This window comes from Oncorhynchus nerka, linkage group LG27, assembly GCF_034236695.1.
Source record: "Oncorhynchus nerka isolate Pitt River linkage group LG27, Oner_Uvic_2.0, whole genome shotgun sequence".
NCBI lineage: Eukaryota > Metazoa > Chordata > Actinopteri > Salmoniformes > Salmonidae > Oncorhynchus > Oncorhynchus nerka.
In genome coordinates, this window is record NC_088422.1 from 80,734,737 (window position 1) to 80,755,060 (window position 20,324).

Here is a 20,324-nt window from a genome sequence, read left to right on the forward strand (position 1 = left end):
CCCCCAACCCTAACCTGTGAATGTAGAAAATCTGAGGCCTTCCCCCAACCCTAACCTGTGAATGTAGACAATCTGAGGCCTTCCCCCATCCCTAACCTGTGAATGTAGACAATATGAGGCCTTCCCCCATCCCTAACCTGTGATAGTGAAAATCTGAGGCCTTCCCCCAACCCTAACCTGTGAATGTAGACAATCTGAGGCCTTCCCCATCCCTAACCTGTGATAGTGAAAATCTGAGGCCTTTCCCAACCCTAACCTGTGATAGTGAAAATCTGAGGCCTTCCCCCAACCCTAACCTGTGAATGTAGAAAATCTGAGGCCTTCCCCCAACCCTAACCTGTGAATGTAGAAAATCTGAGGCCTTCCCCAACCCTAACCTGTGAATGTAGACAATCTGAGGCCTTCCTCCATCCCTAACCTGTGAATGTAGACAATATGAGGCCTTCCCCCATCCCTAACCTGTGATAGTGAAAATCTGAGGCCTTCCCCCATCCCTAACCTGTGATAGTGAAAATCTGAGGCCTTCCCCCAACCCTAACCTGTGAATGTAGAAAATCTGAGGCCTTCCCCCAACCCTAACCTGTGAATGTAGAAAATCTGAGGCCTTCCCCCAACCCTAACCTGTGAATGTAGAAAATCTGAGGCCTTCCCCCAACCCTAACCTGTGAATGTAGAAAATCTGAGGCCTTCCCCCAACCCTAACCTGTGAATGTAGACAATCTGAGGCCTTCCCCCATCCCTAACCTGTGAATGTAGACAATCTGAGGCCTTCCCCCATCCCTAACCTGTGATAGTGAAAATCTGAGGCCTTCCCCCATCCCTAACCTGTGAATGTAGACAATCTGAGGCCTTCCCCCATCCCTAACCTGTGATAGTGAATATCTGAGGCCTTCCCCCAACCCTAACCTGTGAATGTAGACAATCTGAGGCCTTCCCCCATCCCTAACCTGTGAATGTAGACAATCTGAGGCCTTCACCCATCCCTAACCTGTGAATGTAGACAATCTGAGGCCTTCCCCCAACCCTAACCTGTGATAGTGAAAATCTGAGGCCTTCCCCCATCCCTAACCTGTGAATGTAGACAATCTGAGGCCTTCCCCCATCCCTAACCTGTGATAGTGAATATCTGAGGCCTTCCCCCATCCCTAACCTGTGATAGTGAAAATCTGAGGCCTTCCCCCATCCCTAACCTGTGAATGTAGACAATCTGAGGCCTTCCCCATCCCTAACCTGTGATAGTGAATATCTGAGGCCTTCCCCCATCCCTAACCTGTGATAGTGAATATCTGAGGCCTTCCCCCAACCCTAACCTGTGAATGTAGAAAATGTGCTATAGGCTACAGTCAAAGACGACAGAACAATTTTGTCGACGGGATTTAGATATGTGTCTGCTTATAATTTACAACATTTTGGTGGGCTATTTGTTAGCCAACTTGTCTATAATTAGATACATGTAGCTGTCATTATACAGTGCACACATTTTGTAACGTTACAGCCTTATTTAAAAAATATATATATAAATTTATCCCATAATGACAAAGCGAAAAAAGGTTTTTAGAATTTTGTGCAAATGTAATTAAAAATAAAAATCTGAAATACCTTATTTACGTACACTACCATTCAAAAGTTTGGGGTCATTTCATACATGAAATGAGTTGCAAAACAAATAGGAAATATAGTCAAGACGTTGACGAGGTTAAAAATAATTATTTTTAATTTCAATAATAATTGTGTCCTTCAAACATTGCTTTCGTCAAAGAATCCTCCATTTGCAGCAATTACAGCCTTGCAGACCTTTGACAATCTAGTTGACAATTTGTTGAGGTAATCTGAAAGGATTTCACCCCATGCTTCCTGAAGCACCTCCCACAAGTTGGATTGGCTTGATGGGCACTTCTTACTGTCAAGCTGCTCCCACAACAGCTCAATAGGGTTGAGATCCGGTGACTGTGCTGACCACTCCATTATAGACATAATACCAGCTGACTGCTTCTTCCCTAAATAGTTATTGCATGTTTGGCGCTGTGCTTTGGGTCATTGTCCTGTTGTAGGAGGAAATTGGCTCCAATTAAGAGCCGTCCACAGGGTATGGCATGGCATTGCAAAATGATTAGCCTTCCTTCTTCAAGATCCCTTTTACCCTGTACAAATCTCCCACTTCACCACCACCAAAGCACCCCCAGACCATCACAGGACCACTAGGATAGCCTAGTGGTTAGTGTGTTGGACTAGTAACCAAAAGGTTGCAAGTTCAAACCCCTGAGCTGACAAGGTACAAATCTGTCGTTCTGCCCCTGAACAGGCAGTTAACCCACTGTTTCTAGGCCGTCATTGAAAATAAGAATTTGTTCTTAACTGACTTCTTAACTGCCTAGTTAAAGAAAGGTAAAATAAAAAACATTGCCTCCACCATGCTTGACAGATGGCATCAAGCACTCCTCCAGCATCTTTTCATTATTTCTGCGTCTCACGAATGTTCTTCTTTGTGATCCGAACACCTCAAACTTAGATTTGTCTGTCCATAACACTTTTTTCTAAATCTTCCTCTGTCCAGTGTCTGTGTTCTTTTACCCATCTTTTAATCTTTTCTTTTTATTGGCCAGTCTGAGATATGTCTTTTTCTTTGCAACTCGGAGTCACCTCTTCACTGTTGACATTGAGACTGGTGTTTTGCAGGTACTATTTAATAAAGCTACCAGTTGAGGACTTGTGAGGCATCTGTTTCTCAAACTAGACACTCTAATGTACTTGTCCTCTTGCTCAGTTGTGAACCGGGGCCTCTCTCTCCTCTTTGTATTCTGGTTAGGTCCAGTTTGCACTGTTCTGTGAAGGGAGTAGTACACAGCGTTGTACGAGATCTTCAGTTTATTGCCAGTTTCTGAATAGCATTAATTTCTCAGAACAAGAATAGACTGACGAGTTTCAGAAGTAAGGTCTTTGGTTTCTGGGAATTTTGAGCCTGTAATCGAACCCACAAATGCTTGGGAGTAAAACAGTTTTTACCCCCAAGCCATAAGATTCCTGAACAGGTAAGCAAATGGCTACCCGGACTATTTGCATTGTGTGCCTCCCCCAAACCCCTATTTTACGCTGCTGATACTCTCTGTTTATCATATATGCATAGTCACTTTAACTATACATTCATGTACATACTACCTCAATTGGCCCGATCAACCAGTGCCCCCCGCACATTGGCTAACCGGGCTATCTGCATTGTGTCCCGCCACCCCCAAACCGCCAACCCCTCTTTTACACTACTGCTACTCTCTGGGTATCATATATGTATAGTCACTTTAACCATATCTACATGTACATACTACCTCAATCAGCCCGACTAACCGGTGTCTGTATGTAGCCTCGCTACTGTATATAGCCTCGCTACTGTTATTTTTCACTGTCTTATTACTGTTGTTTTATTTCTTTACCTACCTATTGTTCACCTAATACCTTTTTTGTACTGTTGGTTAGAGCCTGTAAGTAAGCATTTCACTGTAAGGTCTACTACACTTGTTGTAGACCTGACAAATAAACTTTGATTTGATGCTCCAGATACTCAACTAGTCTAAAGAAGGCCAGTTTTATTGCTTCTTTAATCAGAACAACAGTTTTCAGCTGTGCTAACATAATTGCAAAAGGGTTTTCTAATGATCAGTTAGCCTTTTAAAATGATAAACTTGGATTAGCTCATTTCCAGCTACGATAGTCATTAACATTTACATTTACAACAATGTCTACACTGTATTTCTGACTAATTTGATGTTATTTTAATGGACAAAAAATGTTATTTTCTTTCAAAAACAAGGACATTTCTAAGTGACCCCAAACTTTTGAACGGTTGAAATTGAGCTCAGGTGCGTCCTGTTTCAATTGACCATCCTTGAGATGTTTCTACAACTTGATTGGAGTCTACCTGTGGTAAATTCAGTTGATTGGACATTATTTGGAAAGGCACACACCTGTAACGTCCCACAGTTGACAGTGCATGTCAGAGCAAAAACCATGCCAAGAGGTAAAAGGAATTGCAAGAAATGCTTAATTCTGCAGGAGTTATTTTTAAGGCTATGTGAGAGGTTATAGACCTACAGTCAGTGTCCAGATTTCAGTTTCCCATTAACCAATCTGAACAGTAGGCTACAGTTCCCTTGACATGCCATAGGCCTATTTGAAGTCCCGTCTTGTGGCTGTGGAATTTGTGTACCACCTCACAATCATCACACATAACGTAGCCGGTACTGCTATAATCCTCTTTTACCACTTCACCAAATATTTTCTGAACATTACTTTTCTGGCCCTCCCTCCTATTTGTTTTCAGTTCTTCTTTCGCAGCTTTTGTCTCATTGAATTCAGCTTCGACAATGTCCTTTTTGTCTCTGTGTATTGACGCAAACTTTTTTCTGCCCATTAAGAAAAGTATTATTTGGCTTTGTGCCCATTCCCAAAAGCATTATTTGGCTTTCTGCCCATTCCCAAAAGCATTATTTGGCTTTCTGTACATTCCCAAAAGCATTATTTGGCTTTCTGCTCATTCCCAAAAGCATTATTTGGCTTTCTGCTCATTCCCAAAAGCATTATTTGGCTTTCTGCTCATTCCCAAAAGCATTATTTGGCTTTCTGTACATTCCCAAAAGCATTATTTGGCTTTCTGTACATTCCCAAAAGCATTATTTTTTTTATTTCACCTTTATTTAACCAGGTAGGCTAGTTGAGAACAAGTTCTCATTTGCAACTGCGACCTGGCCAAGATAAAGCATAGCAGTGTGAACAGACAACACAGAGTTACACATGGAGTAAACAATTAACAAGTCAATATCACAGTAGAAAAAAAAGGGGGAGTCTATATACAATGTGTGCAAAAGGCATGAGGTAGGCGAATAATTACAATTTTGCAGATTAACACTGGAGTGATAAATGATCAGATGGTCATGTACAGGTAGAGATATTGGTGTGCAAAAGAGCAGAAAAGTAAATAAATAAAACAGTATGGGGATGAGGTAGGTGAAAATGGGTGGGCTATTTACCAATAGACTATGTACAACTGCAGCGATCGGTTAGCTGCTCAGATAGCTGTTGTTTGAAGCGATTTTTGCAATTCGTTCCAGTCACAGGCAGCAGAGTACTGGAACGAAAGGCGGCCGAATGAGGTGTTGGCTTTAGGGATGATCAATGAGATACACCTGCTGGAGCGCGTGCTACGGATGGGTGTTGCCATCGTGACCAGTGAACTGAGATAAGGCGGAGCTTTACCTAGCATGGACTTGTAGATGACCTGGAGCCAGTGGGTCTGGCGACGAATATGTAGCGAGGGCCAGCCGACTAGAGCATACAAGTCGCAGTGGTGGGTGGTATAAGGTGCTTTAGTGACAAAACGGATGGCACTGTGATAGACTGCATCCAGTTTGCTGAGTAGAGTGTTGGAAGCCATTTTGTAGATGACATCGCCGAAGTCGAGGATCGGTAGGATAGTCAGTTTTACTAGGGTAAGCTTGGCGGCGTGAGTGAAGGAGGCTTTGTTGCGGAATAGAAAGCCGACTCTTGATTTGATTTTCGATTGGAGATGTTTGATATGAGTCTGGAAGGAGAGTTTGCAGTCTAGCCAGACACCTAGGTACTTATAGATGTCCACATATTCAAGGTCGGAACCATCCAGGGTGGTGATGCTAGTCGGGCATGCGGGTGCAGGCAGCGATCGGTTGAAAAGCATGCATTTGGTTTTACTAGCGTTTAAGAGCAGTTGGAGGCCACGGAAGGAGTGTTGTATGGCATTGAAGCTCGTTTGGAGGTTAGATAGCACAGTGTCCAATGACGGGCCGAAAGTATATAGAATGGTGTCGTCTGCGTAGAGGTGGATCAGGGAATCGCCCGCAGCAAGAGCAACATCATTGATATATACAGAGAAAAGAGTCGGCCCGAGAATTGAACCCTGTGGCACCCCCATAGAGACTGCCAGAGGACCGGACAGCATGCCTTCCGATTTGACACACTGAACTCTGTCTGCAAAGTAATTGGTGAACCAGGCAAGGCAGTCATCCGAAAAAACCGAGGCTACTGAGTCTGCCGATAAGAATATGGTGATTGACAGAGTCGAAGGCCTTGGCAAGGTCGATGAAGACGGCTGCACAGTACTGTCTTTCATCGATGGCGGTTATGATATCGTTTAGTACCTTGAGTGTGGCTGAGGTGCACCCGTGACCGGCTCGGAAACCAGATTGCACAGCGGAGAAGGTACGGTGGGATTCGAGATGGTCAGTGACCTGTTTGTTGACTTGGCTTTCGAAGACCTTAGATAGGCAGGGCAGGATGGATATAGGTCTGTAACAGTTTGAGTCCAAGGTGTCTCCCCTTTTGAAGAGGGGGATGACTGCGGCAGCTTTCCAATCCTTGGGGATCTCGGACGATATGAAAGAGAGGTTGAACAGGCTGGTAAAAGGGGTTGCGACAATGGCGGCGGATAGTTTCAGAAATAGAGGGTCCAGATTGTCAAGCCCAGCTGATTTGTACGGGTCCAGGTTTTGGAGCTCTTTCAGAACATCTGCTATCTGGATTTGGATAAAGGAGAACCTGGAGAGGCTTGGGCGAGGAGCTGCGGGGGGGGTGGAGCTGTTGGCCGAGGTTGGAGAAGCCAGGCGGAAGGCATGGCCAGCCGTTGAGAAATGCTTATTGAAGTTTTCGATAATCATGGATTTATCGGTGGTGACCGTGTTACCTAGCCTCAGTGCAGTGGGTAGCTGGGAGGAGGTGCTCTTGTTCTCCATGGACTTCACAGTGTCCCAGAACTTTTTGGAGTTGGAGCTACAGGATGCAAACTTCTGCCTGAAGAAGCTGGCCTTAGCTGACTGCGTGTAATGGTTCCTGACTTCCCTGAACAGTTGCATATCACGGGGACTCTTTGATGCTATTGCAGTCCGCCACAGGATGTTTTTGTGCTGGTCGAGGGCAGTCAGGTCTGGAGTGAACCAAGGGCTGTATCTGTTCTTGGTTCTGCATTTTTTGAACGGAGCATGCTTATCTAAAATGGAGAGGAAGTTGCTTTTAAAGAATGACCAGGCATCCTCAACTGACGGGATGAGGTCAATGTCCTTCCAGGATACCCGGGCCAGGTCGATTGGGAAGGCCTGCTCACAGAAGTGTTTTAGGGAGCGTTTGACAGTGATGAGGGGTGGTCGTTTGACTGCGGCTCCGTAGCGGATACAGGCAATGAGGCAGTGATCGCTGAGATCCTGGTTGAAGACAGCGGAGGTGTATTTGGAGGGCCAGTTGGTCAGGATGACGTCTATGAGGGTGCCCTTGTTTACAGAGTTAGGGTTGTACCTGGTGGGTTCCTTGATGATTTGTGTGAGATTGAGGGCATCTAGCTTAGATTGTAGGACTGCCGGGGTGTTAAGCATATCCCAGTTTAGGTCACCTAACAGAACAAACTCTGAAGCTAGATGGGGGCGATCAATTCACAAATGGTGTCCAGGGCACAGCTGGGAGCTGAGGGGGGTCGGTAGCAGGCGGCAACAGTGAGAGACTTATTTCTGGAGAGAGTAATTTTCAAAATTAGTAGTTCGAACTGTTTGGGTATGGACCTGGAAAGTATGACATTACTTTGCAGGCTATCTCTGCAGTAGACTGCAACTCCTCCCCCTTTGGCAGTTCTATCTTGACGGAAGATGTTATAGTTGGGTATGGAAATCTCTGAATTTTTGGTGGCCTTCCTGAGCCAGGATTCAGACACAGCAAGGACATCAGGGTTAGCAGAGTGTGCTAAAGCAGTGAGTAAAACAAACTTAGGGAGGAGGCTTCTGATGTTGACATGCATGAAACCAAGGCTTTTTCGATCACAGAAGTCAACAAATGAGGGTGCCTGGGGACATGCAGGGCCTGGGTTTACCTCCACATCACCCGCGGAACAGAGAAGGAGTAGTATGAGGGTGCGGCTAAAGGCTATCAAAACTGGTCGCCTAGAGCGTTGGGGACAGAGAATAAGAGGAGCAGGTTTCTGGGCATGGTAGAATATATTCAGGGCATAATGCGCAGACAGGGGTATGGTGGGGTGCGGGTACAGCGGAGGTAAGCCCAGGCCCCGGGTGATGATGAGAGAGGTTGTATCTCTGGACATGCTGGTTGTAATGGGTGAGGTTACCGCATGTGTGGGAGGTGGGACAAAGGAGTTATCAGGGGTATGAAGAGTGGAACTAGGGGGTCCATTGTGAACTAAAACAATGATAACTAACCTGAACAACAGTATACAAGGCATATTGACATTTGAGAGAGGCATACAGCGAGGCATACAGTAATCACAGGTGTTGAATTGGGAAAGCTAGCTAAAACAGTAGGTTAGACAACAACAGCTAATCAGCTGGCACGACAACAGCAGGTAAAATGGCGTTGACTAGGCAACGGGGCCAACAGATAAAACAAACAAGCAGAATGGAGTACCGTGATTAATGGACAGTCCAGCGTGCATCAGCTATGTGGCCAAGAGATCAGTGTCCAGGGGGCAGCGGTGGATGGGGCAGGGAAGCTGGACTGGCGAGTGTTATCCAGGTTAAAAAAAACGAACAATGGCTAAATTGCTTGTAGCTAGTTAGCTGGTTAGCTTCTGGAGGTTCTTGAGTGTGTTCTAAAAAAATTAAAAATAATAGCGATTCCGTATCACATTTGGGTGAGGCAGGTTTCCGGAAGGTATAAACAAATTAAAAATCAAAAGCATTATTTGGCTTTCTGTCCATTCCCAAAGGCATTATTTGGCTTTCTGTCCATTCCCAAAGGCATTATTTGGCTTTCTGTCCATTCCCAAAGGCATTATTTGGTGATTGGCGGTGTAGGCTTTTTGGCACACGTACAGTTAAGCCCTGAAGCTTAGGCTTATGCACTAATACCAGATAGCCTAAAATAATCAAAGAAAAACCTCAGTGTAACCTATATATATCGCACAAGAATTATACATTTATGGATTTTCTAAGGTATTGTTTCTCTTTATTCAACCCACCCGTCTACCCACCCACCCTTCAGCCACACAATATTTAATGACCCTAAACCCATCCTCCCGGGACTGCAGGTTATGAGTCAACCTGCGCATCACTAGTGTGGGTGCTTGCATTTATTAGTCAAGCTGTGCTGATGCCTCCATGTATTGGTGTAGGAGAATGTTATAATGTTCCAGACGTATGGTTTCCAATCTTGCAGCAGCTAGTCTCCTGAATGACTGTAAAAGTATTTTACTGAGTGGCTGCTGGCGGGGGTTATTTTCCATTGTGTCAGTGGGGCTGGCTCAGGGGTTTGGGGTAGAGTGGGGATATGGGGAGGGAGAGAGGCGGGGGGGGGGTTTAAGGCTGAGGTTTTCATCTGGTTCTAATTGGTTGGGAATGCTGGCATGCAGTGTAGCCTTGTGTGTAAGAAGCACTGAATAAGAAACAGGCTGCTTAAAAAACTACACAGGCCCAGTATTGTGCTGTACCAACCCAGATCCCAGATATAATATTATCATGCAGAAAAAGAAAAGCCCCTTTTTGGAGAGTAGTATTTGGTTTTGTTTTGGATATACCGTAGCTACAAAATACATCTGATGTCAATGTCATTACAGTCATGGTAGTTTCTCAAGCAAATCCATTTAGCAATTCAACCCAAATCAAGTTGATAACTTTTAGCACGACCTCATCGGCACACAAAGAAAAGTCCATTTGGTCCTGAAATATGTGTTTTTGTTCACCCATGCAGCCATGTCCACCGTTGGAGGAAACTCTGAGGGTTCCCCCTGTGTGTTCCCCTTCACGTTCCTTGGAGACACTTATGACAGTTGCACCGCCTCTGGACGTAGCGACGGTAAGATGTGGTGCGCCTCCACCAAGAGCTACGACGATGACCGCAAGTGGGGCTTCTGTCCTGATCAAGGTAAATATGTCATCAATGACCTTTGACATTATGCTTGTTTGTAGGTGGTTTTAGCAGTTTAGTGGACAATGACAATTCATATTTATTTGAATCATTTGTATTATTATTCTGTTTTATTCATTATTGTATTCAGTCATTGTCTATGCAGAATGAAGGGAAAGTGGCCAACAGGAATTTCCCAACATGGAAACTATTTTCATTCACCTGAATATAACTTGACTTGTTATGCTTTTAATATATATATTTTTAACCTTTAGGCGAGTCAGTTAAGAATAATGGCCTAGGAACAGTGGGATAACTGCCTGTTCAGAGGTAGAACGACAGATTTGTACCTTGTCAGCTTGGGGACTTGAACTTGCAACCTTTCGGTTACTAGTCCAATGCTTTAACCACTAGGCTACCCTGCCACCCCAACATATGTGTTGCTGTATCTCTCACTCCTATTGGTGTTGTCCAGGCTACAGTCTGTTCCTGGTTGCGGCCCATGAGTTTGGCCACGCCCTGGGCTTGGAACACTCCCAGGACCCTGGTGCTCTGATGGCCCCCATGTACACCTTCACCAAGAACTTTAGACTGTCCAACGACGACATCAAGGGAATCCAGGAGCTCTATGGTCAGTTTGAAATTCTTATGTACTGCTTATGGGTTATGTATGGGTTATGAATGTGTTATGAAGTCATTATGTAGGTACCTTTTAAAATAACGTGTAACCATGACTTCACCCACTGTTCATAACCAGAGTGCTTTGGTGAATGTCCTGCAGGTAACACATGTATTTCTCCTTGTTGAAGGATATCAATCTCATCTACTCAATGCTCACCATGTTGCCTCTCCTTTTCCTCTCAGGTGCTGGTACAGACAAGCCTGTGCCTCCCACCCAGGGCCCAGTCACTCCTATGGACATCTGTAATGAACCTGTGGTGTTTGATGCTGTGGCCCAGATCAGAGGAGAGACCTTCTTCTTCAAGGACCGGTAAATTATTTACTGGGGATTCTACAGTATTACTTCTGATCGCCAATGGTTAGAGCAACATTTGACTTGTAGGTAATCCACTTTTGTTTGGTCTTCTCAAAAAGCATGTTGCCAATCTGACCACTGATCTGTCTACAGGAAACAGGCAGAAAGAACATATAACCTGAAGACTCTTATTTTAAGACTCTGTGGTTAGAGTCATTGGAGCAGACCAGTCCTCACAATCCACAACTAAATCATTTCACCACAAACAATCGGTAGTTAAATAGGGGGCTTTGTTTGGTCTCACAATGCATTCTTTTCTCTTGGCAATCAGGTGTTTTGTTTGAATGAAGGGGGTGGTGTTCTCTGTTTGTCTGAGCTCTAATGCTTATCCCATGCTGTGATAAGTATAAAGTTATGAATCAACTGGTAATAATAACCACTCTCACAATCCTGTATCAACTATGGTAAACCAAAATGGCTGCCTGTTATTAAGATTGTAAACCATTGCCTACTGTACAGTACAGGCTACAGACTTCAACTGGGATTGTCCTATAAGTGTAGAAAAGGAGAAAAGGAATAGGCCTTCTGTATCTCTCCATCTTACATTATCTGTTGTGGTTCATTCTCAGCTTTCCATGACTCAGTGTACTTTTCCTCTGAAACATGAACTCTTCACCACAACAGATTAATCCTGTCTGGGACAAATTATGTTAGGAACACTTTCAACCCAAACAATAAGCAATTGCATGGCATCCAAATGACAAAATGTTGACTGAAAAGCAGGTTTAGATTAGGATTCATTGGACATTGATATGTTCCTTCTCAGACTTTGACGCCACATCTTTTAGCCTTCAAGGTTTTAAGGTGAGCTTTACTATATAGCTGTCATTGCTGACTTGGAACGGTGTCCAAAGCAAACAAGTAGACTTTTTGGACTCAAAAGACTGCAGTCATTCAGCCTGCCTGGCTTTGCCCCCTGCACACCGTGAATCTGGGGCTGGAGGGAAACCACCCTCAAATCATGCTTACAAATCCTGCTTTAGTTCATAGAATCCTGCTTTAGTTCATAGAATCCTGCTTTAGTTCATAGAATCCTGCTTTAGTTCATAGAATCCTGCTTTAGTTCATGGAATCCTGCTTTAGTTCATGGAATCCTGCTTTAGTTCATGGAATCCTGCTTTAGTTCATGGAATCCTGCTTTAGTTCATGGAATCCTGCTTTAGTTCATGGAATCCTGCTTTAGTTCATAGAATCCTGCTTTAGTTCATAGAATCCTGCTTTAGTTCATAGAATCCTGCTTTAGTTCATGAAATCCTGCTTTAGTTCATAGAATCCTGCTTTAGTTCATAGAATCCTGCTTTAGTTCATGGAATCCTGCTTTAGTTCATGGAATCCTGCTTTAGTTCATAGAATCCTGCTTTAGTTCATAGAATCCTGCTTTAGTTCATAGAATCCTGCTTTAGTTCATAGAATCCTGCTTTAGTTCATGGAATCCTGCTTTAGTTAAGCGTTAAGTCTTTACTCGCTGTGGTTCACCATGCATTAACACTGTTCAGGGAACAGGGACAAACATCATGCTGAAGGCTGTTCTGTGGACTATAAACTACTGTATAAACAGTGTCGTGTTTGACTTCACTTTTGTTTGATCTTCTCAAAAAGCATGTTGCCAATCTGACCACTGATCTGTCTACAGGAAACAGGCAGAAAGAACATATAACCTGAAGACTCTTATTTTAAGACTCTGTGGTTAGAGTCATTGGAGCAGACCAGTCCATGTGTCAACGTAATATTAACTGTTAAAGGAGGGAGGACTGCCAATTAAAACCGGAGTATGGTTTTAACAGTAGAATTTCTCTCAATAGTTAGTTTAGAAATTATTTGACTATGCCTGTAAGTCATATCTTTGATTGGGTTAGTTTGGTTATTTTTTAGGTATATCATCTGTTGTCTGCTGCTCAAACATCCTAGAGCATCCAAATCCACAAGATATCCAGCCACCATGATAAAAGCTGGCAGAATACCTATACAATGATGTGTTGTGGACAAGACACTGGACCTGGGGATTCCAGGAGAGATTCTCCATTTCCTCATCAGCAAGTTCATTGTCTCATTCAAAATGATTTGCGGTGTTCTAGTTCTAAATATCACAAATACCATGATATCATTAACAATGACACATATTCACTGATAGCTATTATTATGGGGTGTATCTCTCAGATGGAGGGAAATGCCATTACGGAGGGAGTTACGGCTGAAGGATCTTAATTTGAGCCAGTTTGCTGTAGTAAGGAAATAATCCTGAAGCAAAAGGAAATGTGAGTAATTATGTGGATCATAATTAATGGAATTTTTTTGTAGGGGTTGATACATTTTAAGTTCGTGCAAATTCGAGTCTGAAATGTTAAAGTGGAAATTACAAACTATAGAAGCCTTTTTAAAACTTGAATAAACTGCTGTGCAGGACAATTCTCATCAACAAAAGAGTGGTCAAATTAAAATCCGACATCTCTATGGAGGAGTTACAATACCAAACCCATAGCTGAAAGATATCTGGACTCAGAGGGCCAGTTAGGCTGTATCTCAGGTTTCAGTGGTGGGAGGACGTGGGTCCCTAGTTATTCATTGTTGGCTCTAGGTCACCAGATGGTTTAGCTATCAGAGCCATGGAGCAGAGGAGTGAGAGTGAGGAGAGATTCAATAAAGAGAACGTGAGGAGAGATTCAATGTAGAGAGAAAGAGTGAGGAGAGATTCAAAATAGAACGTGAGGAGAGATTCAATGTAGAGAGAAAGAGTGAGGAGAGATTCAATATAGAGAGAAAGAGTGAGGAGAGATTCAATATAGAGAGAAGGAGTGAGGAGAGATTCAATATAGAGAGAAAGTGAGGAGAGATTCAATATAGAGAGAAAGAGTGAGGAGAGATTCAATATAGAGAGAAAGTGAGGAGAGATTCAATATAGAGAGAAAGAGTGAGGAGAGAGAAAGAGTGAGGAGAGATTCAATATAGAGAGAAAGAGTGAGGAGAGATTCAATATAGAGAGAAAGAGTGAGGAGAGATTCAATATAGAGAGAAAGTGAGGAGAGATTCAATATAGAGAGAAAGAGTGAGGAGAGTCAATATAGAGAGAAAGAGTGAGGAGAGATTCAATATAGAGAGAAAGAGTGAGGAGAGTCAATATAGAGAGAAAGAGTGAGGAGAGATTCAATATAGAGAGAAAGAGTGAGGAGATTCAATATAGAGAAAGTGAGGAGAGATTCAATATAGAGAGAAAGTGAGGAGATATTCAATATAGAGAGAAAGAGTGAGGAGAGTCAATATAGAGAGAAAGAGTGAGGAGAGATTCAATATAGAGAGAAAGAGTGAGGAGAGATTCAATATAGAGAGAAAGAGTGAGGAGATTCAATATAGAGAGAAAGAGTGAGGAGAGTCAATATAGAGAGAAAGAGTGAGGAGAGATTCAATATAGAGAGAAAGAGTGAGGAGAGATTCAATATAGAGAGAAAGAGTGAGGAGAGATTCAATATAGAGAGAAAGTGAGGAGAGATTCATTATAGAGAGAAAGAGTGAGGAGAGATTCAATATAGAGAGAAAGAGTGAGGAGAGATTCAATATAGAGAGAAAGAGTGAGGAGAGATTCAATATAGAGAGAAAGAGTGAGGAGAGATTCAATATAGAGAGAAAGAGTGAGGAGAGATTCAATATAGAGAGAAAGAGTGAGGAGAGATTCAATATAGAGAGAAAGAGTGAGGAGAGATTCATTATAGAGAGAAAGAGTGAGGAGAGATTCATTATAGAGAGAAAGAGTGAGGAGATTCAATATAGAGACAGAGTGAGGAGAGATTCAATATAGAGACAAAGAGTGAGGAGAGATTCAATATAGAGACAAAGAGTGAGGAGAGATTCAATATAGAGACAAAAAGTGAGGAGAGATTCAATATAGAGACAAAGAGTGAGGAGAGATTCAATATAGAGACAAAGAGTGAGGAGAGATTCAATATAGAGACAAAGAGTGAGGAGAGATTCAATATAGAGACAAAGAGTGAGGAGAGATTCAATATAGAGACAAAGAGTGAGGAGAGATTCAATATAGAGACAAAGAGTGAGGAGAGATTCAATATAGAGACAAAGAGTGAGGAGAGATTCAATATAGAGAGAAAGAGTGAGGAGAGATTCAATATAGAGAGAAAGAGTGAGGAGAGATTCAATATAGAGAGAAAGAGTGAGGAGATTCAATATAGAGACAAAGAGTGAGGAGAGATTCAATATAGAGAGAAAGAGTGAGGAGAGATTCAATATAGAGACAAAGAGTGAGGAGAGATTCAATATAGAGACAAAGAGTGAGGAGATTCAATATAGAGACAAAGAGTGAGGAGATTCAATATAGAGACAAAGAGTGAGGAGAGATTCAATATAGAGACAAAGAGTGAGGAGAGTGGGTCAATGTAATGTCTGGAGGGCAGTCACCAGTCTAGTGGGTCAATGTAATGTCTGGAGGGCAGTCACCAGTCTAATGGGCCAATGTAATGTCTGGAGGGCAGTCACCAGTCTAGTGGGTCAATGTAATGTCTGGAGGGCAGTCACCAGTCTAGTGGGCCAATGTAATGTCTGGAGGGCAGTCACCAGTCTAGTGGGCCAATGTAATGTCTGGAGGGCAGTCACCAGTCTAGTGGGTCAATGTAATGTCTGGAGGGCAGTCACCAGTCTAGTGGGTCAATGTAATGTCTGGAGTCTGGAGGGCTACTAGACTGGACACAGTGTGCATCAGTTTAAAAGTGTTGTCACCCAGCTAACACTTTTTTGAGAGTAGATCCCTCTGGTGTGGGTAGAATTCTCTCTCTAATCTCTCTGGTGTAGGTTTGAATCTCTCTCTAATCTCTCTGGTGTGGGTAGAATCCTCTCTCTAATCTCTCTGGTGTAGGTAGAATCTCTCTCTAATCTCTCTGGTGTAGGTAGAATTCTCTCTCTAATCTCTCTGGTGTGGGTTGAATCTCTCTCTAATCTCTCTGGTGTAGAATCCTCTCTCTAAATTCTCTCTCTAATCTCTCTGGTGTGGGTTTGAATCTTCTCTCTAATCTCTCTGGTGTAGGTAGAATTCTCTCTCTAATCTCTCTGGTGTGGGTAGAATCTCTCTCTAATCTCTCTCTGGTGTAGGTAGAATCCTCTCTCTAATCTCTCTGGTGTAGGTAGAATCCTCTCTCTAATCTCTCTGGTGTAGGTAGAATCCTCTCTCTAATCTCTCTGGTGTAGGTAGAATCCTCTCTCTAATCTCTCTGGTGTAGGTAGAATTCTCTCTCTAATCTCTCTGGTGTCGGTAGAATCTCTCTCTAATCTCTCTGGTGTAGGTAGAATCCTCTCTCTAATCTCTCTGGTGTGGGTAGAATTCTCTCTCTAATCTCTCTGGTGTAGATAGAATCCTCTCTCTAATCTCTCTGGTGTAGGTAGAATCCTCTCTCTAATCTCTCTGGTGTGGGTAGAATCCTCTCTCTAATCTCTCTGGTGTAGGTAGAATCCTCTCTCTAATCTCTCTGGTGTGGGTTTGAATCCTCTCTCTAATCTCTCTGGTGTGGGTAGAATTCTCTCTCTAATCTCTCTGGTGTAGGTAGAATCCTCTCTCTAATCTCTCTGGTGTAGGTAGAATCCTCTCTCTAATCTCTCTGGTGTAGGTAGAATCCTCTCTCTAATCTCTCTCTGGTGTAGGTAGAATCCTCTCTCTAATCTCTCTGGTGTGGGTTTGAATCCTCTCTCTAATCTCTCTGGTGTGGGTAGAATTCTCTCTCTAATCTCTCTGGTGTAGGTAGAATCCTCTCTCTAATCTCTCTGGTGTAGGTAGAATCCTCTCTCTAATCTCTCTGGTGTGGGTAGAATTCTCTCTCTAATCTCTCTGGTGTAGGTAGAATCCTCTCTCTAATCTCTCTGGTGTAGGTAGAATCCTCTCTCTAATCTCTCTGGTGTAGGTAGAATCCTCTCTCTAATCTCTCTGGTGTAGGTAGAATCCTCTCTCTAATCTCTCTGGTGTAGGTAGAATCCTCTCTCTAATCTCTCTGGTGTGGGTTTGAATCCTCTCTCTAATCTCTCTGGTGTGGGTTTGAATCCTCTCTCTAATCTCTCTGGTGTCGGTAGAATCCTCTCTCTAATCTCTCTGGTGTGGGTAGAATCCTCTCTCTAATCTCTCTGGTGTAGGTAGAATCCTCTCTCTAATCTCTCTCTAATCTCTCTGGTCTCTCTAGGTAGAATCCTCTCTCTAATCTCTCTGGTGTAGGTAGAATCCTCTCTCTAATCTATCTGGTGTAGGTAGAATCCTCGCTCTAATCTCTCTGGTGTAGGTAGAATCTTCTCTCTAATCTCTCTGGTGTAGGTAGAATCCTCTCTCTAATCTCTCTGGTGTAGGTAGAATCCTCTCTCTAATCTCTCTGGTGTAGGTAGAATCTTCTCTCTAATCTCTCTGGTGTAGGTAGAATCCTCTCTCTAATCTCTCTGGTGTAGGTAGAATCCTCCCTCTAATCTCTCTGGTGTAGGTAGAATCTTCTCTCTAATCTCTCTGGTGTAGGTAGAATCCTCTCTCTAATCTCTCTGGTGTAGGTAGAATCCTCTCTCTAATCTCTCTGGTGTAGGTAGAATCCTCTCTCTAATCTCTCTGGTGTAGGTAGAATCCTCTCTCTAATCTCTCTGGTGTAGGTAGAATCCTCCCTCTAATCTCTCTGGTGTAGGTAGAATCTTCTCTCTAATCTCTCTGGTGTAGGTAGAATCCTCTCTCTAATCTCTCTGGTGTAGGTAGAATCCTCTCTCTAATCTCTCTGGTGTAGATAGAATCCTCTCTCTAATCTCTCCTGTCTCAACATGTAGATGGAAAGCAGACCTGGACATGAAGGATGAGTAAAACATGCTGGTGGTCTAACTTCACTGTGTGCTCAGCACCTTATTTACAGTCAATGGCTCAGCACAGGGCTGGGTGGGAAGTCTGCAGAATAATCCACTGAACTGAACCCACTGTTCACTGTCACTGTTCACTGGCCTAGTGATTAAAAAAATCTATATATTTAACCTTTATTTAACTAGGCAAATCAGTTAAGAACAAATTCTTATTTACAATGACGGCCTACACCGGCCAAACCCAGACGACGCTGGGGCAATTGTGCACCACCCTACGGAACTCCCAATCATGGCAGGTTTGGCCGGTGATGAGGTGGACCTGTATGGGATCGAGACACTGAACACAGACAGCCCTGCTAGCTAGGTTTCTCTAACCTCTCTGGCTGCATCTTATGCAGGAAGTGTATTACATATGCATCCAGAATGTGACAAGAATGAGTGAAATGATTAAATCTCTGTGACCCAGATATACAATTTCCTGTTATCTCACAATCAGAGGTGCACATGGATTGTCTTCCTGTCTGATTCAGGGTCAGGTTGGCTTGTTTTGTGGGGCTAATTCAACATACCTCAACCTTGAATAGATTTCTATAGCAGATCATCATATGACTACTTTGTCCATATCTGCATAGCATTTTATAACCATTAACAGGCTTTATCTATCTGAGAAATATCTGGCTCTTTGAAAAATAGGTCAATGGACAAGACTTGTGGAGCTGCTGCTGCTGTTGTTGCTCATGCAGCTGCCTGTTGGAAATCTGTGCAAGATGGGTCTTGTTCCCCTGGCTTCTATAAACCCCGGTCCTAACGAGAACCAGATGCTGAATGAATCAGGCTATTGTGGCTTCGCTGCCTGGGCTGCTGAAACTCTCCCTCTCACTCACTGCCCCTCTCTCTCTTTCCCCCTTACTTTCCCCTCTCCCCTCTCTCTTTCCCCCTTCCCTCCTCTTCTCTCTCTTTTCCCTCTCCCCTCTCTCTTTCCCTCTTCCCTCCTCTCCCCTCTCTCTTTCCCCCTTCCCTCCTCTCCCCTCTCTCTTTCCCTCTTTCCCCTTTCCCCTCTCTCTTTCCCTCTTCCCTCCTCTCCCTCTCTAGTTCCCTCTTCCCTCTCTCTTTCCCCCTTCCCTCCTCTCCCCTCTCTCTTTCCCTCCTCTCCCCTCTCTCTTTCCCCCTTCCCTCCTCTCCCCTCTCTCTGTCCCTCTTCCCTCCTCTCCCTCTCTCTTTCTCCCTTCCCTCCTCTCCCCCTCTCTCTGTCCCCTCTCTCTTTCCCCTCTCTCTTTCCCCCTTCCCTCCTCTCTCTCTCTCTCTTCCCATCTTTCCTTCACCCCTTTCTCGCTGTTTCTCTCCCATATCTCCTCTCCCCTTCCCCCTCTCCTCTCTTCCCCACTGTCCTCTACTCTCCCTTCACCTGCCCCCCCCCTTTTCTCTCCTCTCCTCTCCTCTCCTCTCCTCTCCTCTCTGCACCCTCTTACATGATTTGAACCCGTAGGTAACTCCTCTCTCTGCTCTCTCTATCAGGTTCATATTCAGGTCAACCAACTTCCGGGGCAAGCCTTCAGGTCCCATGCTGGTAGCCACCTACTGGCCTGAGCTCCCGGTCACCATCGACGCTGCCTATGAGAACCCACTGGAGGAGAAGACTGTGTTCTTTGCAGGTAATGTATGTATGGGAGACTGAGTTGTGTCATCCACCGTTGAGATACAGTGCTTTGGGAAAGTATTCAGACCCCTTGACTTTTTCCACATTTTGTAATGTTACAACTTTATTCCAAAATTGCTTCTTTTTTTAAAACACACAATATCACAATAATGACAAAGTCAAAACAGGTTTTTAGATATTTTGGGGAAATTTATTAAAAATAAAAAACAGAAATACCTTATTTACATAAGTATTCAGACCCTTTCTATCATAAAGTCAAGGGGTCTGAATACTTAAAAATGCACTATACATACATACATACATACATACATACATACATGTATTGTCTATGGTTTTTGTATGTCTAGGGTTTTGTAGGTCTAGGGGTTTTTGTAATTCTATGTTGGCCTGATATGGTTCCCAATCAGAGACAGCTGTTTATCGTTGTCTCTGATTGAGGATAAAATTTAGGTAGCCATTTCCCTTTGGTGTTTGTGGGATCTTGTCTATGTGTAGTTGCCTGTCAGCACTCGTTTGTATAGCTTCACGTTTTGTTTTGTTATTTTGTTAGTTTGTTCAGTGTTCATTCTTTAAATAAATAAGAATGTACACATGCCACCCTGCGCCTTGGTCCGATCCTTATAACGAACGTGACAATAAAGAATATAAATATGTCTGGATTTGATTAGAGCTTTGATCAGCATGAAGATTAAAACCTGATGCTACCTGAGCCTGACGAGCCATATATTAAATACATTTAATGAGCCCTACATTAACCACATTTAATGAACCCAAACCCAAAAACGCCCAAATAGTTGTAGCTAGCAATATGCTCTCTTTGGTAGTAAAATGAAACTATCTCCCGTAGGCTAATCTTTTTGAGTGTGAACAGTATTACTGTACTGTATTGTATTATTTGGACTGGAATTACACACATCATTCAAACCATGATAAAGCAGAATAGAACATGCAATTCTGAAGCAG

At 43.4% G+C, this 20,324-nt stretch overlaps 1 protein-coding gene across 1 annotated transcript in view; it reads left to right on the forward strand.

The window, feature by feature from the left end:
* The window catches only part of LOC115125488 (72 kDa type IV collagenase-like), a 33,739-nt gene that overhangs the window by 7,051 nt on the left and 6,364 nt on the right, over positions 1-20,324 (forward strand). The window contains exons 7-10 of the mRNA XM_065012054.1: positions 9,703-9,876; positions 10,334-10,489; positions 10,723-10,849; positions 19,220-19,356. Coding sequence (XP_064868126.1) covers positions 9,703-9,876; positions 10,334-10,489; positions 10,723-10,849; positions 19,220-19,356 — 594 coding nt within the window. The remainder of the gene's footprint in view (positions 1-9,702; positions 9,877-10,333; positions 10,490-10,722; positions 10,850-19,219; positions 19,357-20,324) is intronic.